This window comes from Anomaloglossus baeobatrachus, chromosome 4, assembly GCF_048569485.1.
Source record: "Anomaloglossus baeobatrachus isolate aAnoBae1 chromosome 4, aAnoBae1.hap1, whole genome shotgun sequence".
Taxonomy (NCBI): domain Eukaryota; kingdom Metazoa; phylum Chordata; class Amphibia; order Anura; family Aromobatidae; genus Anomaloglossus; species Anomaloglossus baeobatrachus.
The window spans coordinates 368,824,662-368,844,465 of record NC_134356.1 but is presented as its reverse complement, the minus strand read 5'-3'; the positions used below and the strand labels follow the sequence as shown (position 1 = coordinate 368,844,465).

Genomic DNA, 19,804 nt, shown 5'->3' with positions numbered 1-19,804 from the left:
GAGGAGAGATTATTCTATACAGCATCTGAATGGTGAAGTGTAGTCTTCTCCTTGGTCCGTTTTAACATTTTGTCAACTTCGCTGGTCAACAGATAGGAGAATTAATGGGAGAATCGATTCTCATATTTTCTGTTATAAATTAGCCAAAATGTTGCCATAAATTAGCAATTCAGGCAAAATTTTTCTTCACCTCCAAGTTGAATATTGTTATTTATCAACAATGTAATAAGTTCCCGTGTATAATGCAGTCCATATACTGGAGAGATACTGCTTGTACAGGGGTCATCTGCAAGAGACGGACATAATTGCCTGTAAAGGGTTAATCTGCGTCTCACTGCATACTGTACAGAGCCTAGCCTTTTACACCTGCTGCTCCATAACACATAGGAATCCATCTTGAACCTTTTCTTACCAAGCTACCATACATTCTAAATTAAGATAATAGTACCTCGCCTGTTTATGAAGACAAAAAAATACATCTCCTGTGTATGAGGATAATAGCATCTTCCGTGTTTATGAACATAACAGCACTTTGAATGTAACATGCTGCACAAGCCCAGACCCCACTGGACACAGTGGTATCTCCCAGCTTAGAAACAGGAAGTCTCACACAACTGTCACACAGTGATACAGCAGAGAGTCCGACGTACGTTTTCCTTTCTTAAGTTGCCAAAGTTGTTATCACTAGATTTGAAAGAAACATTTTAATTTTTCTAACTATATGCAGTATATTGGAAAATGACTTATATTTTCGTCTCCTTTTAGATAATCCATTTTTCCAGGAGATAGGTCCCCTTTAAGTTACCTTATTACTTAATAAGCTAACTTTTCCTATAGTGGCATACAGATTTAACATTTAAGAATAAATTAATTATCTCTTTTTTTTTTTTTTTAATTGAAGGACCGAGTAACTTTCCGAAGAATCATTGTAAAAAACAATGCTAAGAAGAGAAGAATGTATGAAAACTTCATTGAATCCCTACCATTCTTAAAGTCTTTAGAGGTAAGGTTTTGGGACAGGTTAAGGAAGTCTGCATGTAAGTGACCTTACAACAATTATATTTCCGTTTATTTTTTTTATTTATGCTCAGTTGTCAGAACGTTTGAAAGTGGTCGATGTAATAGACACCAAAGCCTATAGTGACGGAGAACAAATTATTGCTCAGGTATTTAACATTTTATCAAAATTAGTTTTTGTATAAGTGTCCATTCCATAGCAGAACCAGATTTATTTTGTTACAACGTAGTGATAGACATTTCTAATATGAGTGTTTAAAAATGGGGATTTTATAATATAGGGTAGCCAGCCATCATCACTATTTGGACGGTGAGGAGAGATAGGAGATGTCTTCATGAACATACTGGGCTTTAAATACATGCCGGTTGTATTCTTTTAGGTCTTCTAGTAGCCAAATGGCAAAACATTTTTTGTGCTGTTTGGACTAGTAGGAGACCAGACCGGTCCCTGTAATATACTACTCTAAGAGCATGTGCACATGATCAGGACCCGCTGCGTCCTGGACGCGGTGGGTCCGTAGATACCTGTGCCCGCAATCTGAGTTCGGGCAGTCGAGATCTCTCTTCTGTTCTCCCTGCGGAGAACACTTGCAACTCCGCAGCAAAGAATTGACATGCTTGCTGCTCGGAAAGCCGCACCGCAGGTCAGTTTATGCTGTGGGCAGTACAAGCACAGTGGGCACGGGATTTCTAGAAATTCCATCCAATGTGCTTGTACTGTACAATGCAGCGTTTTGGACGCAGCTGAAACAAGCTGCGTCCAAAGCGCTGTGAACACTGATCGTGGGCATGCACCCTTAAATAAATGACAAATCCCCTTTATAGTTGTGACAGAGTGTAATTGCGTTGTCATTGCACAGTATTTATTGTTAACAATTGATTGTGTTTTCTCTAACAGTTTGATCCACAATGTATTATACTTTCCCACAGGGCGATGGAGCAGACAGTTTTTTTATTGTTGAGACTGGTGAAGTGAAAATAACAATGAAAAGCAAGGTATTGTTTATATGGTTTTCATTAATTTTTGTTTGAAACAATCACAATGAGCCAGAGGCATAGGTAGGGGTTCGGCTCAGGTGAAAAGTGGAGGGGGGGGGGGCACAATTCTGAGTCGGCCTCTAACAAGGTAACCATTTTTAGAATTATTGTGGCGCATCCTAATCGTGAGTATAGGGTTAGCAGATGACTAGGCTGTTACTGAAAATACACAGACCAACACCACTATTACTGACACAAAGTGATAGATACTAGTTATGCAAAACATATTAAGAGGTTACAGTACAGTTATATTAGATGACTTACAGCTGACGTTCTTTCTGATGGAGTCGTTCGTTTTTTCAGTCTTTTCCATCATGCCCAGACTGATATAATGATTTCTTCAGCCACAACTCATCTGCAGAGTTTACAGCCATGATACATTTGACTTCTTATACAATGACAAGCAAAAGGGTAGCAATGTTTTGAACTTTTCACTTTCAGTCTCCATATCTCATCATCCACTATATCTTTGAGCGTGAGACTACCATCATTTTATAGACAATCATCTTGGCTATCTCATATATATAAATTTGACTTGCAACAATTTAGTATATGATTAGTTATGCAGATTCATGTCATATCACTGCATTGTTACCGTTGTGCTCCTAAAAAATCTAAATTTACATTTTTATTATTTTGTTAGTATTTTGTAAATCCACCTTTGGTTTCATCACTGCCTGAATCCTTCTGGGCATGCTCAATCAGATTGAAGCATGTCTCGACCGAAATCTGATCCCATGTCTTTTCTACAGATTCCCAATGTTGGTGCATACTAGTCAACTAACTAGAATATGTATACAGTTTTTTCTTCAACTATACAAGTGTTCGATTGGTTTGCACCTCTACTTCATTGTCATTGAACCTTTCCTTGCCAATCTCGAAGCATACTTAGGGTCGTTGTTCTGTTGAAACACAATTTTTTTCATACCTATATTACTCGAGTGTACAAAGTAACTCATCTTATAGAATACTCACTTATAGCTCAGCATTGAGACCACCATCGTTTCTGGTCAAGTGTCCAACACCTTTGGCTGTGAAACAACCCCATTTACTTCAATTTCTTAATTCATTAGCCCCTTTTTCCCTTGTTTCTTCTAGATCTATTTGCACCCATCAGAGCATAGTCTATTGACTTTCATCTCATTGCTACAACTCACCCATTTCCAATCTTCTACTGTCCATTCTTTGCACTTCTTTGCAAACTCGAGCTAACGCTTCATATAATAATATTGAAGTGGATGCTTCTTCACCTTTTATCAGGCCACCATTCCAGACTTGCGTAATGTGCGTCTCACATTGCTTGCATGGATGTCTGTGATCTCACTATTACATCTTACTATTACGATGCATACAAACCACTTTCACTGCCGTTTGTTTGTTGTGCCAGAACTAATAGACCTGAGATGAGCTGATTTGTTGACTCCAATATTTTGCCTGGACAACCACCTCTTGGCTTTGAATGAATGGACGGACTTCATTTCATATTCTTCCAACTGTGATGGCACTCACATGATGCAGTTTGGCAATTTTCTTGGCTGAAAGGCCGCTATTGATGAGCTGAATGATGCTGTTTCTCTTTTTTTGGGAAATCTTTCACTTGGGAATCAACTTAACAAAACACTGAGCTATTAGAAAATGTGAGAACAGGTTGTAATTTGTAGTATATAGGAAGAAAAAAAATGTTTCAAATACGAGGAGCACAATAGTAACGATGCACTAACATGGCAAGAATCTGCATATCTAATCATATGCTAAATAGTTAAATAGCTAAATAGTAAAATTTATGTATGAGATAGCCAATAGGATTGTCTATTAAAGGAAGTAGCCTCATGGGTGCTTTTCACGCTGCGACATCGCTAACGATTTATCATCGGGGTCATGGTGTTTGTGACGCACATCTGGCGTCGTTAGCGACATCGCAGCGTGTGACACGTACGAGCGACCTTCAACAATCGCAAAAGTAGTTCAAATCGTTGGTGTTGGAGAGGTTGTCCAAACACCAAATATCATTGTCTGGTGAGTAGCGATGTTGTTCCTCGTTCCTGCGGCATCACACAATCGCTATGTGTGATACCGCAGGAGCGACGAACATCTCCTTACCTGCGTCCACCGGAAAAGAAGGAAGGAAGGAGGTGGGCGGCATGTTCCAACCACTCATCTCCGCCCCTCCTCTGCTATTGGACGGTTGCCGTGTGACGTCGCTGTGACGCCGCACGAACCGCTCGCTTAGAAAGGAGGCGGTGGGGCGTGTCCTAGACATGGTGGCGTGAGGAAGCTTACCTCCAGAGCTCCTGCGCCCACAGCTTAATTCTACAGATTACCGCGGTCCCTCCGCATCCAGGATGGCTCCCAAGAAAAGACCGGGTGGTGCCCCCACCTCCGCATCCCCCGGAGGGAGCCAGAAGTTCCAGGGGAGCCTCTCCAGATACCTGGCGGGGCCGGGCCGGGAGCTCCCGCCGGCGGCCCAGGACAAGATGGCGCCGGCGTCTCTGCAGCGTTCCCCGGCTGGGGATTCCCCTGGTGCGTCCCGGCGCCCGCCCACAGCCTCTGCAGCTCGGGCGTCTGGTGAAGGGGAGAAACGAGCGAACGCCACAGTAGTGAGACCGGCGGCTGCAGAACAAGGTATAGAGGCGTGGAGGAGGGGGGGACCCACAGGCCCGGCCACACAGCTTGTCACTGAGGAGACAGAGGAGGCCTCGACATCCGAGGGATCACCAGTGCTGGGATTCCCTTTGTCCCTCTGCACCCCAGGTACACCCCCTTCTCTGGGGCAAGCAGAAGACCCCTTGATGACAGGCGACCAGCCCCCTGGCCCCTCTCGGGATGACTTGCAGGCTTTGAGAGAGCTTATATTGGCCCTCCCCAGCAAAAAAGATCTGGAGGATGTGGTGGCCAGAATAGAATCCTCCCAGCAGGTGGCGCTGACTACCCTGAGAGAGGAAATGGTGGTGCTGGAAGATAGAATAGAGGCAACAGAGCAAGCACAGGAGTCCCTGGAGGTTAGAATGGAAAGGATTGAACGGGACTGTGAGTCTTCTAATGCCCGCATTAGGGAGCTTGCTCTGTTATTGGACGATCAAGAAAATAGGGGCAGAAGAAATAATATAAGGCTGAAGGGAATTCCGGAGGACTGGCCCCAAGGTATGCTGCGCACCAAAGTCTTATCTATATTCAATCAAGTCACTGATCGCCCACCTGAGGCCGCCTATCTCTTTGACAGAATTCATAGGGTCGCAAGGCCCGGCCCCAGATCTGCTTCCTTCCCCAGAGACGTATTATGTCGCTTGCATTACTATGGGGACAGAGAGAGGATTCTTCAGGGAGCCTGGTCGCGTGGCTCTGTGGAAGTAGATGGGGCTGTGGTGAAGCTATTCCCGGATGTCTCTGGCCGCACACTATATATGAGACGTTTGCTTCACCCCCTTTTGCTCAAAATCAAAGAGGCAGGCGCCTCGTACAGATGGGGCCACCCCTTTCATCTAATTGTCCGCAAGGGGGACACCGTGTTCCCATTGAGGAGGCACTCTGAGCTTTCAAAGTTGTATGACTTTCTTGGAATACCAGACTGCTCAATCCCGGACTGGATGGAGTGGGAACCTCAGGCCCCAACTGGACGGCGAAGGAGGAGGGATGACGTCCAATCCTCCCACTGTGATGATCTTGGAGGGTCATGAAATCTCTCGGTTGTTGATGGGTCGGGGAAGTGACCAAAGTGATGGCTGGGTGGTCGGGAGAGGAGTATGGTTGGGGGTTGCCTGGGGGTGCCCCCTGACCTCCTTGCTCCGCTGGCAAGGGTTCTGGCCGTTCGATGGGCCCAACAGACCACAGCGTACTGACTTACGTTCAATGTAACTTTAATCTGTTGACGTTGGGTCGTTTGTGGGGGGGGCGGGGGGGGGTGTTTGCATTTCCGTCTTGGGTGGGTGGGACCGCGGGAGGTTAAGTTGACAGACCCTCCTCGTTTGATCGGGGTCCGGGTCACTAAGCATACATAAGTGAGGCGCGGGTTGGAGCTCTGGCCACATGTCAGTTCTTGTCCCTAACTATCCCTAAGCAGTTTCTGGGCTGGTCCCTGGTACTGCGTGCGGCAAAACTGCTGCTTTTCCACTCTCTGCCTTTCCACTTTTTGCTCTTCTACTTCTTTCTCTTTCCTCTGCTAAAGGGTCTCTGCTTTCGCTTATCTACATCCTCTCTACTCTCCCTCTTCCACTCATCCGTTTCCCCCCTCCTTTCCTTCCCCCCGGTTTTTTTTTTTTTTTTTCTGGGGTGTAATTTGTTGTTCGTTTTTCCAGAGGTCAGTGACGGAGTATGACGAAGCAGAAACAAGCCGAGCTTCGGGTGGGCTCACTGAATGTTAAGGGTCTTCACAGCCCGGAGAAACGGTCTATTCTCCTGAACCTACTATGGAAAAACAGAATTCAGGTCGCTTTTCTCCAAGAAACACACTACTGTGAGGCAAAACCTTACAAACTTGCTGATAGAAGGTATCCTGTAGTGCATCATTCACCCTCCCCTGACTCTAGATCCAGGGGCACGAGCATCTTAATGTCCAGTACGCTCCCATGGGAACTGTTGGACTCTCGATCGGATGATCAGGGAAGGCTTCTGATGCTTAAGGGACGCATTGCTACACAGACTTTCACTTTTGTGGCGGTCTACTTGCCAAATTCGGGTCAATGCCCTACATTGCTGCGTTACCTTGAGCAGATAGAGGAATTCTCTGAGGGTACTCTGGTCTTTGGGGGTGACTTTAATGTTGTGTTGGAGCCGCCGAGGGATAGCTCCAAAGGGGTGTCCAGTGTGCCACATTCGGCACTACGTCGCTTGCGACGGGGTTTACATGATCATCAACTAATAGACACTTGGCGATTGATGCACCCATCAGACAAAGATTTTTCATTTTACTCGGCAGCGCATGATTGCTACTCCAGGTTAGACCTCATTTTCCTTAAACATGGGGATCTACATTCTCTGGTGGCTTCCTCAATCGAGTGCATATCATTCTCTGATCACGCCTTGATCACAATAACTCTATCCCTCGGCTACCCCATCGGTAGGCAGAGTCAATGGACCCTGAACACTTCGCTACTCGATGATCCGGTGACAATGCAGGAAATAAGGGAAGCCTTGAGGGAATATTTCAGTGGCAGTGGGGGGGGGGAGGTGTCCCCGGGCATAGTCTGGGAGGCACACAAATGTGTGGTGAGGGGTCTGTTTATCAAACATGGGGCACGCTTGAAGAGAGAAAGAGAAGCTAGGGCTACATCCCTTTTGGCAGACATTAGAGAGCTGGAGGCAATTCACAAGGGGTCTCTGGGAGGGGATGTGGGGGCCATTTTGGTCAAGAAGAGGGAGGAACTGAGGACCCTACTATGCTGTAAAGCTAGGGGAACATTGGCTAGGTGTAGACGGCATTTCTATGAATTTGGCAATAAGAGTGGCAGGACCCTGGCTAGAGCTCTGAGGAGTCAGAGAGCGAGAGGATATGTCTCTAAGGTGCACATCGCGGGAGATAGGTGGGCTACTTTGCCGAAAGACATTGCCTCCGCTTTTAAAGATTTCTTTACTGCCCTCTATGCAATTGATGAGGGGCGGTCTGAGAGGGCCAGGACGGAGTTGCGTAGCCGTATACGGATGTACATCGCGGACTCTGGCTTGGGACATCTCAAGCCGGAGGCTGCGGCCGATCTGGAAAGACCCATCTCGGAGGAGGAATACTGGTCTGCACTTAAAAAATCCCCCACAGGCAAGGCTCCTGGCCCGGATGGTTTCCCTCTGCTCTATTACAAAAAGTTGGATTCCATTTTGATTTCCCCATTTCTCTCAGCATTCAACCATGGCCCACATTCTGGAGCTGTTCCCTTGCCAAGGGATACCCTAGCTGCTAATATAGTTGTCATCCCTAAAGAGGGCAAAGATCCTTCGTTGTGCTCTAGTTACCGACCCATTTCCCTCCTCAACACAGACCTGAAGCTCTTCACTAGGATTCTTTCGGATAGACTCACCCCTTTGCTTGGGGAGATTGTTCACCCTGACCAGGCCGGGTTCATGACGGGTAGGGAAGCAAGGGACAACACGACTAAGGCGTTGAACATAATACACAAGGCTAAATCCGATGGGCTGCCTTTGATGCTTCTGTCGACCGACGCAGAAAAAGCGTTCGACAGAGTTAACTGGATTTTTATGGAGGAGGTCCTGCGGGCTGTGGGGTTGGGGAGTAGGATGCTTGCTTGGATATGTTCCCTGTACAGCATCCCTTCGGCAGCAGTCAGAGTGAACGGTCTCCTTTCAGAGAGATTCCCCATTCGCAATGGAACAAGACAGGGTTGTCCTCTCTCGCCCTTGATTTTCATATTGACTCTGGAACCCCTGCTCAGTCGGATCAGAGGCAACATTAACATTTCGGGCCCTAACATCTCTGGTTCTACTTATAAAATCGCGGCTTATGCGGACGATTTGCTTTTTTTCATTACCAACCCTCGGGTTTCCCTCCCTAATCTTCTGAGAGAGTTGGAAACATACTCCTCTCTATCTAACTTTAGAATTAATATGTCAAAATCGGAGGCCCTAAATATATCTCTTCCTCCTGAGCAAGTCACATCGCTACAATCCGCGTTCGAGTTTAGGTGGGCTAGCCAGTCCTTGAAGTATTTGGGCGTCCAGTTGGCTGCGGACTCTAGTCAAATTTACAAGTTGAATTTTCACCCGCTCCTGCAATCAATTAGAAAAGACTGCGCTAACTGGGGGAAGGGCTACTTCACATGGTTCGGGAGATGTGCAATACTGAAGATGAATATCCTGCCACGTCTCTTATACCTCTTTCAATCCTTGCCGATTAGGATCCCTAGCTCTTTCTTCAAGGAACTGGCCTCTTTACAGATCAAATTTATCTGGGCCAACAAACCGGCGAGACTCTCCCGGTCTCTTTTGTGCAGACCTAAGATTAGGGGTGGCCTGGGTATCCCAGACCTTAAAAAGTACTATTTGGCCACGCATATGGTTAGGGTATTGGACTGGTGCCGCCATTCCAGCACAAAGCCTTGGGTGGCCCTAGAACAGAGCTTCTCGGAAATACATCTCCCGGCCATCCCCTGGCTTTTGAACCTCTCCCTGCCTGCTCTGAGATCTCATCCTACCATCGGTGCCACTGTTGAATGTTGTTCGAGAAGGGAGGTCAGACGACTCCTTTTGCCAGTGCCTTCCCCTATGACACCCGTGTTAGGCGACCCGGAATTCCGTCCTGGTCTCTTGGACCCGGTCTTCAGGGGGTGGGTTCAGGGGGGCAAATTCAGAGCTTGTCATCTGGGTAGAGAGGGGGATTGGTTTTCACTAGCGGATATTCGGGGATTCTTGCCTCCGGGCCCCTTGGGGGATTGGAGGGCTTTGCAGATGAGGCACTACATGCACTCCCTCCCTCACTTCAGTCGATATGCCGGACCTCCTACGGGATTTGAAAAGTTGTGCCTGGGAGAGGGAGTCTTGCGGCACTCTCTATCCTTGGTATACAACATGTTATCAGATCCGGGGGATTTGCCCCCCCCGGCTTACCTTTTGCAGTGGGAGAGGGACCTGGGGATTAGCTTATCCGACTCACAAAGAAACAACATCCTCCAGCTAGCACATAGAACTTCGATCAGTTCCAGACTGTTGGAAGCTAATTACAAATTGTTGGCCAGGTGGTACAGGGTCCCGACCAGACTACATAGAATGTTTCCCTCAGTTGACCCGGTTTGTTGGAGATGCGGTCAGGGGGAGGGTGATTTTGTGCACATTTTTTGGTCTTGCCCTTCTCTGCAGCGGTTTTGGTCAGAAGTGGGGGAGGTAATCAGACGAGTGACCGGTACTACTGAAAAAATGGGTCCGGAGCTATTCATTCTACAGCTATCCGAACTCCCGGTCTCTAAATATAGGAGATCTTTGCTTAGATTTCTGGTCATGTCTGCCAGGTCTTGCATTCCGTTTGGTTGGAAGTCTAATACCCCCCCCAAGGTGACACAGTGGGTTTCGCGGATTAACGATCTGATGTATATGGAGGATTTGACATCCTCTATTAATGATCGCCAGGAAGACTTTTATAGGACATGGTTCCCATGGATGGAGTTCACCTACTCGGCGGAGTACGCGGACTTGTTCTCTGAACCTCAGGATTCGTGATTTTTCCTCCTCCACCCCCCCTTTTTTTTTTTTTTTTTCTCGCATTCTTTCTCCCCCTTTCTTTCTTCCTCTCTACACTACTCCCTGATCTTCTCTCCTGCTCTCTTCTCCTACCCCTCTCTTTATTTCTTTCTTTCTCTACAATCCTTCAATCTTTTTTCAGGCTTGATTTCCTTTTCTTCGCTCTTCTCCCTACTTACATTAGGTTGGGTCGGCTTATAAAATATGTAAACTGGGCCAGACTTGAGTAGTGGCGGGGATGGGAATTGCATATGTGTGCTTATTGTTTGTATATATTCTACCGTCATTTCTGTAATAATACCTGCGTCCCAGTTGGGAGCAGGAGATGTATTGTTTGATACGAGTTTGGCTTTAAAATAAAGAATTTAAAAAAAAAAAAAAAATAGAAAGGAGGCGGTTCACAGGCAACAGCGACGTCGCAGGGAAGGTAAGTAGTGTGACGGGTGTAAGCGATGTTATGCGCCACGGGCAGCGATTTGCCCATGACGCACAACCGACAGGGGCAGGTACGCTCGCTAGCGATATCGGTACCGATATCGCAGCTTGTAAAGTACCCTTACACTCAAAAATGTAGTGTATTGTGAGATTTGGACCCAGAAAGTCAAAACATCAAAACAATGTCACCCTTTTGCTTGTCACTGTATGTCCAGTATAATCACCATCTATTCTCCACCTGCACAAACTCCTCATCCTGCTGTTACCCCAATGCTGACCCACTATTGCCATAATGTGTCCCTATTACTGCACCTGTTTTGTGATACAAAACAGTGCTCCTCTTACTACTCCACATAATAATTCCTACCACTATGCCCATTGTAGAGACACTAGGGTCAGTGGGTGCTCTTGTCTCTTGGCCTGGCTGTCTTTAGAAAGACTGCATGGACCAGGGCTCATTTCATGGATCTCCTATGCTCTTTTCCCTATGGGCAGAACACTAGACAGACAACACAGAGGGAAGGTACCACACTCCAGTGAGACATTATTGACCCCCAGTCAACAGCATATACCGTGTTTCCCCGAAAATAAGATATACCACGAAAATAAGCCCTAGCAGGAATTTACAGCATTTTCGGTGAACGGCTTAAATATAAGCCCTAACCCGAAAATAAACCCCAGTCGCGGTTCAATGATGATGTGTCCATGCAGGTTAAAAGTTTAAAGAATACTGCAGGACACTTCATTATAGAAAGGAAACACCCCCAAAAGAGAGAAGAAAGAAGACAACCAATCATACTCAGCAGACGCTGAACAGGAGGACCTGCAGTGGAACGCATCAAGGTCCTCCAGTGGAACGCACACCCACACACATGAGAGTGCACATGCACACACATCAGATTGTGCACACATCAGATCGCACACCCACACACATCAGATCGCACACCCACACACATCAGATCGCACACATAATCACACATCAGAGCGCACACATAATCACACGTCATATCGCACACACAATCACACATCAAATCGCACACACAATTACACATCAGATTGCACAAACAATCACACATCAGATTGCACACACACACTCACCACATCCAGCAATACCGATTGCTTCCGGCCAGCGGAGGAATCTGGGACGCAGTTCAGTGGAGCATGAGGACCTGCGGTGGAACGCATGGAGGACTTGAGATGTAATGCATCAATGCATGTGTGTGTGTGTGCAATGTGATTGTGTGTGTGTGTGTGTGTGTGTGTGTGTGCACGCGTGTATGATGTGTGTGCGTGCGTGTATGAGGTGTGTGCAATGTGATGTATGTGAGTGTTGGCTAGAAGCAGGGGAGGACCATGTGACGGATACCTGCAGGGAGCACCTGCCGAAAATCGCAGGAGGAGCTGGGAGCGGCGCAGACGCCAGGGTTCTGGTAAGTATGATTCTCCTGGCAAGGGGGGTCTGCATTTTGGGGGGTAATCTTTCCCCCAACTGTGGTTCCGAAAATATGCCCTAGCACATTTTTTGTGCAAAAAAAAAAAAATATAAGACGGTGTCTTATTTTCGGGGAAACACGTTAGTACATTCCCAGCAAGAACACGATGATGATAGAATGATGATGAAGAACAAGATGATACAAGAGACAGAATTTCACATTTCTCCTAGTCCACCAGGGATTAGTATCTTCATGACTTCAGGGCATCCAGGGCCAACTATTCCAGCCATCAGCACCCCAGTTTTGGTGGTCACTCACTAAGAGAAGCTAGCGGCAAGGAAGCTGACCGAGCACAGTGGAGTATGTAGCCAGGTTACCGGATTGTCACAACTTGGGTTCTCCAAGCAAACTTGTAGGCTCAGTTTTGGGCAGTGGAGCAAGTCCTGTAGAATGACACACGGTGATAGGAGCAAGCCCTTTTATATCTCCGAGGTCCTATTTTAGGGCAATATGTCCCACAGGATTGAAGATAAGACAATCATAGCTGCACCCCTCATTGTACGCTGATTCAGTTATACTGCATAATTGTCCTCCAAATGCAGACATTTCGCAAATGAACAGACAGAAAGAGGCATCAAACAATCTCCTGATCCAACAAAGGAACAATGTGTCTAGCATGGTTAAGAATAGTCCACCCCTGTACCAGTAGCCAGTTGCTGAGTTGTCACACCCATTACAAAGCAAATACCTCTTTTGTGCCCTCTAGATGGTAAACAAACCTCTAGAATATATTAATGCCCTGTGCCCACATTTTGGCCCACAGAAAGTGATAATGCCCCCTGTGTGCTCCTTTTAGGGTACGGTTCCACTTTCAATTTTCATGGACGAGTGCAATCTGATAAAACATCGGATTGCACTCGCATCAGTGCAAACCTATGGGACAGTGTCCATCTGCGATTTATTTCTCATGATATAGCGGCATGCGGAATGAATCGCAGTATGCTGCGTTTGGCAGCGAGTCTCAGCTCACGCACCCCCATACAAGTCTATGGGAGTGTGTGAAACATCGCACTGTACTTGCATGTCATGCGACTGCACTGCGTTGTACACAGAGACAGGCTGCACAGAAGATGGGGAAAAAGTGCTTCCTCCATCTTCTCCGCAGCTGTGATGCGATTGCAAGATCGTATGACAGTCACATGACCCTCGGCTGCCACTCACAGCAGAGGGTCATTAGCATATCGCTTCCCATGCTCTCGCATGTAAAGCTATGCGCAAATGGGCCCACAGATCCCCTATACATATTATAATGCCCACAAGCTATACACATCATGATTGGCCCTCAGCTTCCTTTTAGACAGTATGATGGTCCCACAGCTCCCCTATACGATGTATGTTGGGCTGACAGCTCCCCTCTATACAGTATGATGTTCCCTTCAGCTCCCCACTACAGCTGCATGATGTTCTCATAGGTCCCTCCCTTTACACAGTATGATGTCCCCACAGCTCCCCTCTACATAGTATGATGTCCCCATACCTCCCCGATACACAGAATCTTGGGCTAACACCTCCCTTCTTTACAGTATGATGTCCTCAATGCTCCCCTATACATAGTGTGATGGGCCCTCTTCTCCCCTTTACATAGTATGATGTCCCCACAACTCCACTCTACATAGTATGATGTCCCCACAACTCCCTTCTACACAATATGATGGGCCCACAGCCCTATGTATACAGTGTGATGTCACCATAGATCACTATACACAGTATGATGTCCCCACAGCTCCCCTATACACAGTAAAATGCTCCTCAAACTGTATGATGTCCCACTGTAGTCCCCGCAATGTATGATGGACCCCACATTAGCGTCTGCACTTTATAATGGCCCCTTAATTGCCCCCACACTATGTAATGAGGCCTTAGTGGTTCTCACACAGTACGATGGCTCCACATTAACCCCCACACTGTATGATGGCCCTCTCACTGTACAATGGTGCCACATTAGCCCTCACATTGTATGATGGCCCACTCACTGTATGATAGCTCTCGCAGTAGTCCCAAATTAATGATGGCCTCCATGGTAGTCCCAAAACTGTATGAGGACTCCCTTAGTTGCCCCACTCTGCATGATGACCCCTTTTGTAGCTCCCACTTTGTAAACGTGCCTCCTTATTAACCATCATTCCGTAGGAGGGTCCCATTAGTTGCCCCGACTCTGTATCATGGCTTCTTGAGTAGCCCTCACTTTGTATGATGGCCTCCTTAGTAGTCCCTTGCTGTATTACGGCGCGCTTAGTGGCCGCTGTTCTATATACAACAAGGCCCCTTAGGAGCCTCCACTCGATATAATAACCCCCTGAGTAGCCCCACACTGTATCATGGTTCCCTTTTTTGCCCCCACGCTGCATGATTGTCCTCCTTAGTCGACCCTGCTCTGTATGATGGCCTCTTTTGTAGCTCCCACTTTGTAAAAGGACCTCCTTATTAGCCCACACTCTATAAGAGGGTCCTATTAGTTTTCCTGACTCTCTATGAGGGCCCACTTAATAGCCCCCACACTGTATCATGGTCCTCTGAGAAGCCCTCACTTTGTATGATTGCCACTTAGTGGCCCCATGCTGTATCATGGCCCCTTAAGAGCCTCCACTCGATATGAGGGCCCCCTTAGTAGCCCCCACACTATATCATGGTCCTCTTATTAGGTGAGAGTGGCAGTAGCTCTTGGTGGGCCCCTCCAAGTCAGGGGCCTGGGGCGACACCTCCCTTATGCCTACTGCAATAAACTATAAGTTGCATACTGTTATTTGTGAACCTTACAATAAAATGTGATATTATTTTAATCTCTTTGCGACATTCGCCATATAGCTACAGCAAAAGTCGCAAGTGGGTGTATGGAGCGGGCTCACGGGGTGAGTCCATCCCTATACTTGCCAGGTAATTTCTGTGTATTACAGCCAATACGTACCACTAACAATCTGTTAAGTCCCGCTGTCAAACTCTGACACCAGGATTTAACACGTGCTAGCATCGGGGCGCACCTATGACGTGATCGCGGATCGCTGATGGATTGCTATGACAGGAACACCCCGCCCCTTTGCCCCATTAAAAATAAATATAATAAAAAATAAAAGAAATACGCATATGTGGTATCGCCACACTCAAAAACGTCAGATCTGTCAAAATATGCACAAAATTAACACGATCGCTAAACACTGTAAACAAAAAAAACGGCAAAATTATTATTTTTTTTCAGGTTACTGCAATACCACATAAAATGCTGTAACAAGCGATCAAAAAATCATATGTATCTCAAAATGATATCAATAAAAATGTCATCACGCCCTACACAAACTAGGCCATTACACATCATCGACTGAAAAATGAAAATGTTACGGGTCTTGGAAAATGGCAACTCAGCTCTCTCCATTTTTTTTTTTTTGCAAACTTAAGATTTTTTTCTTACCACTAAAATAATTAATAAAAAATGTACGTTTGCTTTTACCGTAATTGTACCGAAGAGGAGAATCATATTCTGAGGTCATTTTTACCACAAATGTACACCATAAAAACAATTCCCCCAAAAAATGTCAGAATTCTTTGTTTTTTTCACAGTTTTTCCCGATTTGGAAATTGTTTCCTGTTTTCAGTACACTATGTGGCAGAATGAATGGTGTCATTCAAAAGTACAACTCGTCTCTCAAATAATAAGCCCATATAGCAAATTAAAAAAGTTATGGCTCTGGGTAGAAGGGGAGGAAAGAAACCCCGCAAAAATGTAAATTGGCCTTGTTGCAAAGAGATTAACGTACTTATATACATAATGTTCTCATGTGACAAAATGACTGATAGGGGTGCACGGATTGCTAGGAACCTCAGGAATACAGAGAAATATTATCTATTGAAGTATTGGATTAGCACATCTGTGTCACCCATGAAGTTCTATGGAAAATGGTTGTTAATGCACATTAGAATTAACAGGGTATTCGCATCTCCAAGATACTATCCCAATATGTATTAGGCATAATAATATTATCAAATACCTCCAATTAGAAATGTAGTATAGTTTCTTGCCTCATCTGCAGGGCATTGCAGCTTGGGTATTCATGGTTACTTCCACTCATACAGTTAATTGCTCGTGGTTATAAGCATACATATCTAAGCTGCAACGCCCTGCACATGAGGTAAGAGACATGGCTACATCAAGAGAACTACATTACATTTCTAATTGGAGGTATTTGCCAATATTATTATTACACCTGCTACATATTGGATATGATCTTGGAGATGGGAACACCCCTTTAAGGCCTGTTTCACACGTCAGTGAAAAACACAGACGTTCTTCACTGGCGTGTAAAACACGCACATGTCCCTACGTGTGCCGTGAATCACGGCACACGTGGGTTGTCTAAGTGCAATCCGGGCTCCGTTCACCGTGGCCCGTGATTGCACTTAGAAATCAACTCACATGTGCCCGCTCCCGCTGTCCGTGGTGCTGAATCCTTCCGCGGTGCAGCATCCGGCCGGCGCTGACCCCCGCAGCAGCTGCTTCCGGGTCGGCTGTGTCGTGCATCATTAAGATGCGCGACAGTAATCAGCCGGCTTAGAAGGAGCAGGGAGAACGGGCTGCAGAGGACATCGTTGGACGCCGGGTGAGTTAAAATGTTTATTATTTTAAATGCACGTTTTTTTCTGGCACGTGTTTCACGGACCACACCACTGCGTGGTCCGTGGGACATCAGTGATGCCAGAAAAAAATGGACATGTCTCCATGCAGCAATCACGCACACGCGGGTACGCCGCACGGAGACACGTGCAGTGACAAATCACTGACGTGTGAGCAGACCCATTCATTATAATGGGTCTGCGTATGTCAGTGATTCTGGTACGTTTAAAAAAAAGCACAAACGTCCCAGAATCACTGACGTGTGAAACAGGCCTAAGGCTGTGACGGTAAGGCCAGGTTCTTCAAGATCTCACCACTGAGTGCTTCATTAATGACATTTCAAAATGAATTTCCATATATCTTAATAGTAGACAACGCCATTAAAGAGAAGCTTGATGTTTGAAGCCATATTTCACAAAATATAAAGCAATTACTAAAATAGCAATTTTAATATGATCTTATTCTAATCACGTTGCTTACTTGTGGCACCCATCTAAATAAAGATAAGAACTAATAGGAGAATTCAAATGGAAACTCGTATATGTGTTAAGATCACAGATTGCTATTTCTGGCAGTTTGTGAATAGCATTGTGCTATGGTTGCTGCAGCGGAGGGAGACATAATGGGGGAAGACATAATGGTCACATAGCGGTAATATGTGGTTTGAAGTGTAAAGACAATCAGATAGAAAGGTTGGTTGAGTTAATTTGTGCAGTTAACAGAATTACACACTAATTCAGAGGCAAGATATGTCCTAAATTCTTAGCTCTAGTTTCATATATGTCTCTATTCTTTAATTCCATTAAAAAAAGAAAAATAGAGAAAGACATTGGGGAAGATCTATTGATACTTTCCTAAATTAAGACTATTGAGAAGGAGACTAGATGCATTAATCCATAAAATTGTAGCTCAATAGGAATAGTAATAACTCATTGTCTCTATCTCCAAATTTTCTAGTAATCTATAGATGTTGAGCAACATTTCTCTAAGCTGATCATGAAGTTCTTTGAAGTATATATTTCATGAAGTATATATTTTTTATTAAATTGTTAACACCATTATTGTCCATCAAGCCGCTCATAAAATTGCTACCTATGCAGATGACCTCTTTTTGTTTATTACTAAACCCAGAACCTCGTTACCCAACCTCATGAGAGAATTTCAGAGTTATTACCATTTTTCTAACTTTAAGGGGGTTATCCGGCTTATTTTGCCTTTTTTTGTAATTTCACTATTGGGCTACATAAGGGCAGGTAATTAGATAGCAACTACGTACCTGCCCTGCTGTCAGCCTCTCTTCCCCAGCTCAGAGTGGTCATGTGACCGCTCCTACCGTGATTTTGCTGCTTCCTGTGACATCACGTCAACAGGGGCAGGACCTTGTTGATGGGCAACACAACAGACTTTATGTTGCCACCCTGCTGGGCGGGTACAGTGCGTGTAGTCCCCGCTTCCCTTCCCCCGCACCCTCCCATACATTTCATAGTGCAGTGGCACCCTGCCCGTAGGCCACATGTGGCCCCTTATGCTGCGTCCCTGCACAGTGCCCAGGAATCTGTCCTCTGATATAAACCTTTGTCAGCGGCGGACCCTGATGCTGCTTTCAGCGTGCAGGCCCGTGTCCCCCTTGCTGATCGCTGCCTGTGCAGGGGGCTCTGCAGTCAATGCTTTATATCAGAGGACAGATTCCCGGGCGCTGCGCAGGGGCGAGCTCTGTATACAGCTACTGGAATGATCAGCCGCTGGCCAATCAGAGGTCAGCAGCTGATCACTGGAGAAGCTGTATAGAGAGCCCATCCCTGTGCAGCGCCTGGGAATATGTCCTCTGATAAAAAGCACTGTCAGCGGCGGCCCCTGATGCTTCTTGCGGTGTGCAGGCCTGTGGCCCTTTTGCTGATCGATGCCTGTGCAGGGGGCTGTGCAGTCAACGCTTTATATCAGAGGACACATTCCCGGGTGCTGCGCAGGGACGAGCTCTGTATACAGCTACTGCAATGATCAGCCACTGGCCAATAAGAGCTCAGCAGCTGATCACTGGAGAAGCTGTATAGAGAGCTCGTCCCTGCGCAGCACCCCGGAATCTGTCCTCTGATAGAAAGGGCTGTCTGCAGCGGCCCCTGCACTGGCAGCATTCGAGAAGCAGAAAACAGGCCACCGAGGGAACGAGGACAGGTGAGGAGAATTTTGTCGCGTTTTTTTGCGTGTGAAGAATGGCACAATAGTGGACACTACTACAGGATGGAGCATTGCTAAAAGAAGAGAACAGCATAGGGGACATTACTATAAAAAGAGGACCAGGAAAGGGGACATTACTATAAGAAGAGGACCAGGAAAGAAGACATTACTATAGGATGGGCACAAGGATGGGCACATTACTACATTATATGTTCGGTGGATGTGATGTGAGGTGATTGTGCTGTCACAGATGAGAGGTATCACTGCCCTGTATTTCCAATGCTGGAGCCATCAGTGCTGAGCAGAATACTGACAGCCAATGAGTGTGCAGGGCTGGACACTGAGGCCCTGGGCGGTGCCAGCTATGACTTTGAGGTTTGGCAACCAAGGAAAGAAAAAAGTCAAGTTTGATTGAGCTACAGGTAAATAAAGTCTGCAGAGAATAAAGTGATAATTCAAGAGGAACAAAAGTTAGAAAACAAAAAATAAATAATGTAGGGATCTTTTGTTCAGGAATCTGAGTGCCAAGTCTCTCTTTCATACCATACCAATGGAAATATGCATAACCTTAGTATTTCTTTACTCAAGTTTTCGGGCTCTTTTTGGTGACCTCTAGTTGTAGATCCTTTGTGATTTCCAATTCAGCGTTTGTTTAAAATCTTTTAAATAAAGAGTTTAAAAAAAAATTGTGTGAGACCTCAGCCACCTTGTTTGAGTGTAGGACAGTAATGTCACTACAGCAGGGGCAGCCGTACCTATGCAGTCTGTCAGGTAAATTCATTCTTGCTCTTTGGCATTGTATATCATGCTGCACAAAATAGGGCTCCTATAACATGGGAAGGATATTAATCTGAACAGCTCTAAAGCC

The 19,804-nt window shown here is 46.0% G+C and overlaps 1 protein-coding gene across 2 annotated transcripts in view; it reads left to right on the top strand.

Annotated features, from left to right (window-relative positions):
- Nucleotides 1-19,804, top strand: part of PRKAR2B (protein kinase cAMP-dependent type II regulatory subunit beta) — a 266,961-nt gene that overhangs the window by 234,573 nt on the left and 12,584 nt on the right. For both annotated transcript variants that reach the window (XM_075345150.1, XM_075345151.1), the window contains exons 7-9: nt 902-1,003; nt 1,092-1,166; nt 1,948-2,013. In XM_075345150.1, coding sequence (XP_075201265.1) covers nt 902-1,003; nt 1,092-1,166; nt 1,948-2,013 — 243 coding nt within the window. The remainder of the gene's footprint in view (nt 1-901; nt 1,004-1,091; nt 1,167-1,947; nt 2,014-19,804) is intronic.